Source organism: Gopherus evgoodei, chromosome 4 (genome assembly GCF_007399415.2).
Source record: "Gopherus evgoodei ecotype Sinaloan lineage chromosome 4, rGopEvg1_v1.p, whole genome shotgun sequence".
Lineage (NCBI taxonomy): Eukaryota > Metazoa > Chordata > Testudines > Testudinidae > Gopherus > Gopherus evgoodei.
Window position 1 is genome coordinate 17,454,482 of NC_044325.1, and position 12,566 is coordinate 17,467,047.

Sequence of the window (12,566 nt, forward strand, 5' to 3'; positions counted from 1 at the left end):
GGCTTCTCTCCTCTGCTTGGCACTAGGCGGCACACATCAATGCACCGCGTTGGGGACCACTGACTGAAACTGACCGACTTGAAACCCCGCTACACCGTGACCCCATATTTATCATGATTGAATTTTTTGGACCCCAAACATCGTGTTATAGCGGGGTTTCACTGTACCATCAGCTGACCTGACTAGGTGAGAAATGCAACCCAGCTGCATTCCCTCTATCCTGGGGAGGAGGATCTCCAGGATTTCCGCTCCCATGGCCCTGCCAGTGAGAATCCAGATCAGTGTTAATTACCAAGCCTTCACGTTCCCTGTAAGGCTACAGCTGGCTCTGTATACAGCTGGTAGGCTGTGTGTTTTGTTCTGAGCCCGCTGCCTCTGAGTTAGTGCTTACCTAAACATCTCCTGCTGTTACGCTGGGGGAATTGCCCCTGTGCAAAAAAGAAGGCCGAAGGACTGGGATCCCCTCTCACAGTAAGATGTCATTATTATTTATTATATCATCACTTTGTCAACAACGAAAGTGTAAGTTACATACTTTGTTGCTCCTCAGGGGGAAATGGAAGACATAAAAGAGCAGATCATCAAACTGTGCCAGAAAAAAGAAGACATCCTTAGGAGTATGAAGAGTTCAATGCTGGAACTCCACCAGCACTTACAGCAAGAACAACCTGAATCAGAGGATGAACTTTCTGTGCCTCTGTCACCCGAGGAAACTGGCTTGGTTGGGAAAGATGCCTCCGAACGGCAGGTAGGTAGAACACCATGCTATCCCTTTGAATGGCCCTAACGAGAAATGGTTACATGCATGATATGGGGGCCTTTTTGGGTTATTTTTCAACATGTGGAAAAACAATGTGAGATTGCATGAAATAAACAAATGCAAAATGCTGGATCTATAATTTACACTGTAAGGAATTGTTTAAAGATTTTCAGTACATTGTTTGCATGAAACAAAATGAAAGTTATCTCAATTGTAGACATGACTTTAAAAGCTGAAAAATAAAGAACTTGATTTTTGAGGTTGCTTCGAACCTGCAGCTTTTGATTATTTTAAATGGAGCTGCAGGTGCTTTGCATTTCTTAAAATTGGGTGCAAACGGCAGAAGAAAAGAGGCAATTAGTGGAGCTAAGAGTAACTGGACTCTATCTCTGTGTGTACATTGTAGTTGAAAAAGAAAGGATCATTGTCGCTCCTACCATCTTTAGTTGAAGAAACAGAAGACAGTTCATTCCACAGTGAAGTAAGTATAATGGAAACCTTAGTGGAAATAAGATTTATTATGGAATAAATCAGGGGTCGGCAACCTTTCAGAAGTGGTGTGCCAAGTCTTCATTTATTCACTCTAATTTAAGGTTTCGCGTGCCAGTAATATATTTTAATGTTTTTAGAAGGTATCTTTCTATACGTCTATAATATATAACTAAACTATTGTTGTATGTAAAGTAAACAAGGTTTTTAAAATATTTAAAAAGCTTCATTTAAAATTAAATTAAAATGCAGAGCCCCCTGGACCAGTGGCCAGGACCCGGGCACTGTGAGTGCCACTGAAAATCAGCTTGCATGCCGCAGGTTGCCTACCCTTGGAATAAATTATGAAAAATGTATATGTAAATGTAAACATTTGTAGAATAAATTGCAGCATCCGTAGTAGGGGATAATTTAAAATTCATTTAAAATTTGACAGACAGAAATAAAACATTGATACATATATTAGAGTCAGATCCTATCACCCTTACTTTGCATAGTACTTCATTCTGTGAATGTGTCGTTGATTGAACCGCTTACAGAGTAGGACTACTCACTGGGAGTGCAGGTGGTCCTAATGTAGCAGCATCAGTGCCTGTGGCCTTTTACAAAACACAGCGTAGGGCATCCCCTTCCCTACGGCGCTTAGAATCTAAGAGAAATAAAATAAACATTGACAAGATACAAGGCATAGGATTAAATAAAGAAGAGTGTGGCAAGATTATTGTTGGTGAAAATAAGGTGGAAAGGCTTCCTGGGAGAAATGGGCAGTAGAGGGGGATTTTTAGGAGAGAGAGGGCACTTAATGGGCATGAACTGGGGAACTCTTTCAAACATAGAGGGCAACACAGGCGTAGGTGTGGAGGAGAAGGCAGTAAGGAGAGGTTTAAGTCTGGGTATGAAATGCCGGGGGGGAGTAGGAGGAAATGAGAGCAGAGATACAGACAGGGATTGGGTTACGGAGGGCAGTGATACTCATACCTCAATGGTTGAGGAGCCAAATTAGCAATCAGCATTACCCAAAAGAGCCATAGTACTGTGAATTCATTGTTTCATTTACTATAGTACTATAGACTCATAGTGAAACAGTATGACAGGAAATATTTATAAAAATACAAAATATGATTCTCACAGCAAAATGACTGACCAAGTATTATTATTTTATCAACTACAATTGGTAAATAACATAGTAAAAGCATTCTGATTGGCCAATGACTTAGATTGGTTAATAATTGAATCACACGGTTGTAATATGTGCTGCAAAAAGATGCAGGAGACATATTAAAGAGCTAGTTGTGGCTTGCAAGTCTCAGTCTGAGTGTCACTGATGTCAGGCCTTGAAAGTGAGGACAAAGAGCCTGGGGTTTGATGTTGTAATGTATAGGGCACCACACCAGTGAAGTGATTCAAGCAGTGGGATACATGGGACAGAAATAATTGGCATGGCCTGAGAGAAAGATGATGATTTCAGCAGTCACATGTGGATAGACTAATTACTCTAAGTATCATTGCTCAAAGGCCATCATAAATAGTCAAGCAATAAACCCTGTTTAAATGTACGAACAGCACTATCGGTTACCTTTTGACAATCACAGGGTACAATGGGCCCTTTCCTAGAGACACTATGATGCCACTACCATTCCCTTGGATAGAATGCTCTGGGAAGAGGCAACAAAGAGTTCATTGCCATATTGTTATCATGCATGAAATGCAAGAAAATAAACACCAGGGATTTACATTAAGCTAAATACAGCCTCTTACCCCATTGTTTTATTTTTTATTAGCATCACGGACATATGTGACACTTCAGACAAATGAGGAAACATGGCCTTTGTTGGAAGATGTTATAGCATAAGGCCTCACTCCTGCAAATGCACATGCTCAACTTTAAGCATATGAATATTCCCATTGACTCTAATCATGTGGGTAGTCTCTATGAAGTCAGTGGGACTATTCGTTAGAGCTGTCCAGAGGTTGGAATTCCTGTTCCCTGGGAAATGCCATAATTAAAAAAAAATTAATTTTGAAAAAGAACAAAAACAATAAAAATCTCCCAGAAAATGGCAAGTCCAGAATCGCTCTTTGAAAGACTCCCCCAGATGCCCGGGGCTTGGGAGCCGAGCAGCTTAGAGAGCTTGAGAGCTAACATTCCCAGAGTTTCTGGGCTGCCAATGAGTTGGGAGCTCCAGCTCCATGCCAGTTTCTTTGCTAGACTGCTGAGGAGCAGGGGAGCCACGGAGCTAGAAAAAATTTTCCCATGTAAAATTGAAATTTTCCCATGGAAAGTAAATTTTCCATCAGAAAATAATTTCACTGGAAGATTCCTAACCAGCTCTGCAGGACTGCTAGTGAGATAGCACCTAAATACCCTCTAGACAGGGGTGGGCAAACTTTTTGGCCCGAGGGCCACATCGGGAATAGAAATTGTATGGCAGGCATGAGTGCTCACAAAATTGCGGCTGGGGTGTGGGAGGGGAGTGTGGGCTCTGGGATGCTCTGGGCTGGGATCGAGGGGTCTGAAGAGCGGGAGGGGGATCAGGTCAGGGGGTTGGGCATGAGGAGAGGCTCAGGAGTGCAGGCTCTGAGCGGTACTTACCTCAAGCAGCTCCCGGAAGCAGTGGCATGTCCCTTCTCCGGCTCCTACACGGAGGCGAGGCCAGGTGGCTCTGCACACTGCTTCATCTGCAGGCACTGCCCCTGCAGCTCCCATTGGAGCACCGGAGGGGGCCATTGGAGCTCATAGGAGCCAGAGCGGGGCCATGCCATAGCTTCTGGGAGTTGTTTGGTGCAGCCCCTGACCCAGCACCCCGGCCAGAGTGGGGCCAAGCTGATGCCGTAGTTTGCCCACCCCCACTCTAGGACAACAGTTCATATCCTGCCCAGCTCTTGGTAGTGTCAAGGGTTATTACCATCTGATGGTCTTCAGTAGCTAATGGGAAATAAACTGTGATCTCAGTCATTTTTTAGGTGTATCAGCTTCTGAAAAATCATCCCAGTTGGTACAAAGTGGCATCTTTGTTGGCCGTCACAGCAGAGAGACCAAGAATTGAAAGGACATAAACTCCAGTAGCCTTTCACATCTGGAGTTGTTCCCACCAGGTCAACACTAAGGCACATTGGCATGGCAGCATGCAGGAAATGTGAACTGCTATTGCCTATGCTGTGCATGTTTATGTGGGCTGAGAATTTCAGTTTCCAGCACTGCCAATCGAGCACCTTTGCTGCTGATCAATTTCATTTGTATCAAAGTAAAAAAGACAAAGAAATATTACTTCATTGAGATAGAAAAAGTATTATAAACAACACAAGCAATTTAGAATGTTTGAGATCAGTAGAAAGGGCTGTCGGCGTCTATCACTGGGAGACAGGGGACTGGAAGTGGGGTAGAAGGGCTGCTGTGGGGTTAGGATTACTGAGTAAAGAAAGAGAACCGTGCATGGCAGAAATGTACGATAGAGTGGCTAATGATTTTAGTGATTAACATTTTCTGAAGAAGCCTTTGAACTGCATGTCCTCAAGCTAATGCTGGGCTGTTGCTGTTTTCAAAGGAAAATGCAGTAGCACCAACAGCTGAAAGTTTTTGGCCTTCAGGAAAGGGAGATAAGAGAGTTAAAGAAGACAGCGGTGCTTCCTGGTCCTCAGGCATCCTGTCAGATGGCATTTCCCTGGTAACATTCTTCATGTTTATCTCTGCATGGGGCAATAACGTGTGCAGAGAGCCGGTACAAGGTTTGTGCATTGCTTTAGTCCTCAGATCAGCACTTGAGTGGGATTTAAGGGTACGTAGGTCTTGCGTGGCTCCTCCAAACAGGGCTGAATTTCTCCCTTTGTGAGCATCCTTTAAAAGTTGCCCTCTCAGCATGAAAAAAGTTTTTGTAGGTGATGCTATCTGCCAGTAACACAAGAATGTAAATGCAAACTCAGTTTAATAGAGAGTTCACGCCTCTCCCGACATCCCTTGATAAGAGACCAAATGAGACTTTTAATGAGTGTTTCCTCTACTCTCTGTGTGGAGTAACTTGTGGAGGATGTTCAGTTTTCTGAAGCAGAAGTGGGCAGCATCTAAGCAATCTGATCAACTACAATCTGTTATGAGAGCTGCAACTATCTGTCTTTCTGTACCTTTACCTCAGATATGGTTTCCTGCATTGGTTATTGGCCCAGAATGATGTATGGGTTGAATGACTGCTGCATTTTGAGGCTTCTAAAGCACAACAAGGCAACGGCAATATAAATCTTTCCACCACTGCCTTTCTTTTTACAGGATGCTGATGTGTTAATAGAATCATGTGATAAACATGGCAAGGAAACATCTTTTCAAGTTTCACAGAAAGCTGGAAGTGATGAAGACTCTGCTACAGACCTTAGTAATTGGGCAGTGGTAAGTATGTTGGTCTGAATTTGGTGACCTTCTGCGCATGCTGCAAAAGACATCTGTTTGACAGGGGTTTTGGAGCAGGCTGAGGGTGTTCTTCCCACAACCATTAAAGGATAAAATGGAGCTCTTCGGGGGGTGGTTGGTTTGCTGAGTTCCTGTTCAGATGATTATTTTAATTCGAATGGTGTCTTGCGGTAGTACTGGTTATGTGTGAGGGCACCTAGATCCTTGTATAGGCATCTTTCATATTATCATTAATTATTGTTATAGTTATTTATTATTTAAATCAGAGCAAATACATATATTTACTCTTAGAAAATGCAATTTACCAGAACGCCAATGTGCATAGTTTCAGGAAGTAAATGTGCTGTCATATATGTAGGTTTCTCCTCGGGGAATTCTGCACCAAAAATTAAAAATTCTGCACACAATATTTTAAAATTTTGCAAAATTGTGCATATTTTATTTGTCAAAATAACACAATATAATCATGCCTGTTTTAATTATTTTGGTAATTTATTTCAAAATACCCATCAGCAAGTATATCTGTAATAATATAGACAACAAAAAAGATTCAGGAAATGTATATTAATACGTAGCTTTGAGTAATAATTCATTTAAACTATAATACACAAATGTATTTCCTGCATCCCTCAGAAGCAATGCAAAGGATTGAGGGAATCAGGGTAATGGAGGAGCTGAGGGAGAGGGAAGTAATTGCTAAGCAGGAGCCTGGGAGTGAACCTGGGGGGTTGTTTGGTGTGGGAAATATGGAACAGGTTTTTTGAGAGGGAAGAGATTGTTAGAGAGTTGGGGAGCCTCCCCATGCAGACCCTGGCTAACCTCTAGCCTCTCTCATTCAGTCAGGCACATCAACCCCTGTCCCCATGTGTACCTGCAGCCCCACTCAGCCACTCCCCCAATCCCATGTGTCCCTGAACCCTCACTCAGCCACCCCCACTCTCCATCCCCTTGTGACCTTGCACCCACACTCCCATTCAACCCCTGCCCCAGTTTTTCTACTCACTGGCCCTTCTGAACCCCAGTCTCTGACCCCCCAGCTACCCTGTGTGCCCCACTCTATCTCCCCCCCTTTCCCATGCCTCCTCACCTGGCCCTGTGGGCAGGGCATTGTAAGGAATGCAGCCTCTCCCCATCCCTCTCCAGGGCTGGCTGAGATGGCTGCCCTCTGTTCTGGCACCACAACAGCCCTGGTGGATGAAGGTGTAATTGCAGCACCTCTCCAGCAGAATGTATATTCTGTGGAGGAAAAAAAAAAATCTGCAAGGGACACGAATTCTGCATGTGCACAGTATTCCCCCAGAAGTAGTAGGTCTGGAGAAAAGATTAGTAATCTGGGAGCTTGAGTCACTGTAGGTTGAAGGAGAGACTGATTAGACTGAGTTTCCTGCATGTCACTACTTGCTCTGTACTGGCTAGAAAGCATCAGCTAATAACATTTACAATATTAAAAATGAAAAACCAATCACACAGTACTTTTCGTGGATTGTTTTTTATTGATACTATGAGAAATGGGATTCGATGATGGTATATTTATGACCATTCCATGTACACGACCTAGGTGTCCATTTTCTCTGTTTTCTTATTATCTGCAACAATTTTCTGTTTCTTATGCACCATAGAAAATTTACTTTGCACATAAAAAGAGTTTCTCTTTGTATGGGAAACCCCCAGGTATTGTAGGAAGAGAGATGCAGCTTCAGACTTAGTGTAAGATCAGTCCTAGAAAGGAAACCATACATAATATTCCCAGGATGATTATTGAGATGTTATGTGCCCATATGTTGTACTGGCATCTCTGTGTGCTTTCACCATTTTCCGCTGCCCCTTTCTTGCCCTATCAAAGCCAGTGGAACAGAAACTAAGAAGAACCGTTGCCTGTGACAGATAGGCAGTTGCTTCCGTACTTGCTATAGGTAGAGGAGGAAGCATTATGGGATCCAGAGCCTCCGCTGCTGCCAAAGTCCCCTTACTGCTCCTGTAACAAATTTTCCATTGGAGAGGTCTTCCTTCCTTGAATTGTCTTGAATGGTCATTTTGCCGGCATTGTGATTCCATCCCAGTTTCCCACTCATATTATATCATACATAGAGATTTAAACTAATTTCTTTCTAAGATCATAAATTTACTGGAGGGAGACAGAAGGAAATGTATTTCTGTAAACACTAAATCAGTTTGCTTTCTCTTGAGAAATACTTTTAGTCAGATAGACCAGGATTTTGATAATTGAATTTTAAATGTTGTTGTGATTCAGAGTGTAAACAAATTTCAAAATGTCAGTGTTTCCCACTGGATAACAATCCCATTTTCCAACAAGTACAGTTGTAAGATCTGTATTAAAGATACATTTAAAAAAAATCCTACTCTACAAACCAAAAATAAATGAATCTGCTTTCACCTCTACATGTGTATTTGAGTGAGTGAACTCATAATAACAAATATATCTAGACTGAAAGCTGAAAATCTCAGCTGACACTTCCTAATACAACACACAAGCACACTTGCCCATGTATATATTTAATCAGTTCCTGGATGTGTAGTGTTAAATTAGGATTTCTTTGCATTTATGTGTTTAATTCATAATGGCTGTGTTCCAGACCACTTAAAAGACAAGCAACAAAAGTTATGTTTACTTATTTAATAAAGTAACACAGTGTAATATTTAAAACAATGTACTTTTCCTGTCTTGTCATCCACCATGTCCCATCTCAAAAGCTAGTGAATACCATACTATTGCTGTTGGTGTGTCTGTACAAACAGTTATTGTTCCACTACCACATTAGGGCCCAAATTGTCAGACGTATGTAGGCATTGTTGCACACGTTTGCCTTGCGCACTAAATGGTCGATTCACATATGAAAATTAGAGATTTGCATATGCATGTGTGTGCCTGCATATGCACAACGCTGACCTGTGTATGCATTTTTGAAAATTTGCCTACTTGTCCAAAACTTAAGAAAATTGTGTTTTATTGTAGAATGTTAAAGGCTGCTCCTAGGGTGACGATAAATAAATGGGAAATATTATTCAAGAGTGGGTTTGAGTTAAGATTCTACAATGTTTCCTGCATAGCCTACATCCTGAATAAAGAATGCTTTTAAAGTTTATTTGGCACTGAACTCCTAAAAGTAGTGTATAAGTATTGCCCAGCTACAAGCTGTGCATGCCTTAGAATACAGCACTTTGCAATTGAACTCACAGAAAAATACCTATCCTCTGGGACAGCTAGTTAATGAACCGTGAGTCATTGTTCTTCCTGTGTGCTTTGGTATACCTGTGTAAATGCAAATTGGCTGCTTGGAAACCTTTTGCAGCCGATCATAGGATCATTCAGCGTAGTTGTTGGGGTTTTTCTTTCTGTTTTAACCTGGGAATAAGGTGACAGCCAGCGCAGGTTCATAGCTCTCGGTGTGCCAAAGTTAAACATTTTCCTCTGATAGATTTTGTGTGTTTGAATGTCCTTTGCTTCAGGGTGACACGCCTTCTTCTCACACAAATACTGGCCAGTGCTTTCAGAACAAACCAGGAGATTCAAAGGAAACAGTGGGTAGTAAAAGGCCCGAGCCTGAAAAGATCCTCCATGTCTGCCAGGTACAGGTTGCTGAGCTGGAGCTGTGGCTAGACAAAGCTAAAGTGTCTCTGGAATCAGAAACCCAGACCCCAGAAATGCAGCAGATGGTGGAACAGCAGCTTGCTGATTGCCAGGTAAGATTAAGTGGTCAAAGTTCACTGCTGCCAGCTAAACCAATCGCCCTTCCCCCAATAGGTGTGTTTGCATAATAGCTACAGTTACTGCTTCAGCTCCTGTTCCTGCGTACTCTGACTGACACTGGAGTGAAGAGGAACCACTTGGTTTTTATTTTAGCTGCTTTTTTCCAATTATCTTTTTTAAAACTATGTTGTACACATTCAGTTTCCTTGTGTGTATATTTTAGTATCTGGGATCTTAGACAGGATTTACAGTATACCAGATTTGTGTTTTGTAAAGATTTACTGTAATTTGCAGAGATCATTTTGGTTTGCATAGTATAATGTGTATAAAAAGTTCACCAGTTTAAATTCACTAATAAAAGGCAGGTGTTTTTTTTTTTAATGAGACAGTGACCTCAGTCATGATAAAAGGTTGTTTACTGAATAGGGAATTTGCTAACCATTTGACATTTCCATTTTATTTTACTGTAGGCTTTTCAGGTAAAAGTGCTCTAAAATTTCTTCCTAAAATGTAAATTTTTGTTTTGCGCCCTGGGGCCCAATCCTGGAGACTTAAGCTGAGCTCTGCCCTTGCAATAAGAATAGTCCAGTTGAAGTCCATGTGAAGACAATGTACATAACGTTATTCCCTTGCATAAGTCTTTGCAGGATCAGATGGAGCTAGAGTGACCAGATGACCCGATTTATAGGATCAATCCCAGTATTTGGGGCTTTGTCTTATATGGGTGCCTGTTACCCCCTGCCTCCTGTCCCAATTTTTCACGCCTGCTATCTGGTCTTCCTAGATGGGAGGCAGATGTTCAACACTGCAACTGGACAAGTTTATATTTGTTCATGCTACTGTAGCTACAGCTCATTCCTTTTCACAGAGATAGTGTGGATCCTTTGGGGAACACAATGGCCTAATACAAAGACGCTCATTTTAAATCCATGAGTGATTCCACCACTACAAATGACTACAGGCCTATTCACTCGTGGTTCATACCAGGGTCTTCTATCAACTAGGAAAACTAGTTTAACTCCACTATAAACCCCATTTAATACCAATATAGAATCATAGAATATCAGGGTTGGAAGGGACCTCAGGAGGTCATCTAGTCCAATCCCCTGCTCAAAGCAGGACCAATCCCCAAACAGATTTTTGCCCCAGATCCCTAAGTGGCCCCCTCAAGGATTGAACTCATAACCCTGAGTTTAGCAGGCCAGTGCTCAAACTACTGAGCTATTTAGCTCAATTTTGACAGGTTAAACTCAAAAAGCAACATTTTTCATGGTCTCAACAAGGCCTAGTAGCACAAGGGAGAGTAGCACAAAGCAGCTGCAAGCTCAGATATGCAGTCAAAGCAAATCAAGCTTGATGACTGTGTCATTGTAATTGTGCTCTTACTATCACAGTTGGAATGGAGAGCCTGCACCTATAGGTCAAAGGGGAAGAGGATTTGTGGACCATGATCTCCACAAGTATGGTTCCTTACCTAGCCACGACATTTTGGACTTCTACCAATATAAAACCTGGAGCCAAATTTTGGCCCTAATGGTATCTTACTCTGCTTTTGTAGATAGTTAAAAACTACATTTTGAAATGGCTTCCTTTTTAAAACCAACCTCTTTATATATTAGTTAATAAACAGATTTTTGTATTTTTCTAAGTACTAGTTTCATAACATGAATAGAACTCCTGGAATATTTCTTGCTTTGCAAATGGATATAATTAAAAGTTAAAAAAAAAAAGAGAGAAAAAAAAGGCTGTACTGTAATTATATAGTCAGAGCATTTTCCTTTCCTTACTCACTGACTGCCAAGTCATTTACAAGACTCACAGATCATGGTGAATAATCAGCTGAACATGAACTCCTAGTGCGATGCTATGGCCAAAAAGGCTAGTGGAAGTCCTTTGATGCATAAACGGGAATCTCAAATAGGAATAGGGAGGCTATATTACCTCTATTTTTACACTGATATGGCTGCTACTGGAACACTGTGTCCAGTTCTGATGTCTACAATTCGAAGAGGAGGATGGAAAAATTAGAGTGTTCAGAGAAGAGCCACAAAATGATTAAAGGATTAAAAAACATACCTGATAGAGAGAGACTCAAGGAGCTCAATCTGTTTAGTTTGCCAAAGAGACGGTTAAGGGGTGACCTGATTAGTCTGTCAGTATCTTTGTGGCAAACAAAATTTGATGTTGGGCTGGGACTGAGGGGTTCAGAGCATGGGAGGAGATCAGGGCTTTGGGTAGGGGGTTAGGGTGTGGGGGTGGTGGTGAGGTCTTTGGCTGGGAGGGCGGGCTCTGACATGGGTCTGGGGATGAAAGGTTTAGGGTGCAGGAGGATGTTCTCGGCTGGGACTGAGGGTTTCAGAGGACAGGTGGGGGATCAGGGCTGGGGCAGGGGGTTGGGGCATGGGAGTGGGTCAGGAGTGCAGGCTCTGGGCAGTGTTTACCTCAAGCAGCTCCCGGAAGCAACGGCATGTTCCCCCTCTGGCTCCTACACGGAGGTGCAGCAAGGTGGCTCCGCGTGATGTCCGTCCACAGGTGTCACCCCCGCAGCTCCCATTGGCCGCGGTTCCCAGCCAATGGGAGCTTCAGAGCCAGTGCTTGGGGTGGTGGAAACATGTGGAGCCCCCGGCTGCCCCTATGCCTGAGAGCCAGAGGGGAGACATGCCGCTGCTTCGGGGAGCCACGGCAGGTAAGGAGCATGTCTCAGCTTCACTGCACTGCCAGTGGAACTTTCAACAGCCCGTCAGTGGTGCTGACCAGAGCCTCCAGGGTCCCTTTTTGACAGGTGTTCTGGTCAGAAACCAGACACGTGGCAATCCTGTCTCTGGCCTATGTTATACAAGAGGTCAGACTAGATGATCACAGTGGTACCTTCTGCCCTTCAAATCTGTGCACATCAATACCATTTAAGTACTGTGATTGCCTTTACAGCAGGTCAAAATCTAGGCAGCATCAGAGGCCACCTTTGTTCCCCTCTCTTCCTGGGCTGTGACCTCTTTGGGGCATCTCTCAGACTCTAGTCTGTAATTTTCATGCCTTACCTATGAATAATTGTGTATTAGCATGAGTAATGGAGTTAATGTTTCTCAATGCATAGCCTATGGGTTGAAAAGGCATTTCCTTTTGTACACATGGCCATACATACAGCTTAATTTATCATTTGGTAGCCAGGTTGAGGATTTTTTAGTAGCTATTTCTGATTTTCTCCCTCA

General features: G+C 42.7%; 1 protein-coding gene across 7 annotated transcripts in view; it reads left to right on the forward strand.

The window, feature by feature from the left end:
• SYNE2 (spectrin repeat containing nuclear envelope protein 2) overlaps window positions 1-12,566 on the forward strand; it is a 268,235-nt gene that overhangs the window by 153,766 nt on the left and 101,903 nt on the right. For all 7 annotated transcript variants that reach the window (XM_030558566.1, XM_030558561.1, XM_030558559.1 and 4 more), the window contains 4 exons: window positions 551-748; window positions 1,167-1,241; window positions 5,511-5,627; window positions 9,117-9,350. In XM_030558566.1, the coding sequence (XP_030414426.1) occupies window positions 551-748; window positions 1,167-1,241; window positions 5,511-5,627; window positions 9,117-9,350 (624 nt within the window). The remainder of the gene's footprint in view (window positions 1-550; window positions 749-1,166; window positions 1,242-5,510; window positions 5,628-9,116; window positions 9,351-12,566) is intronic.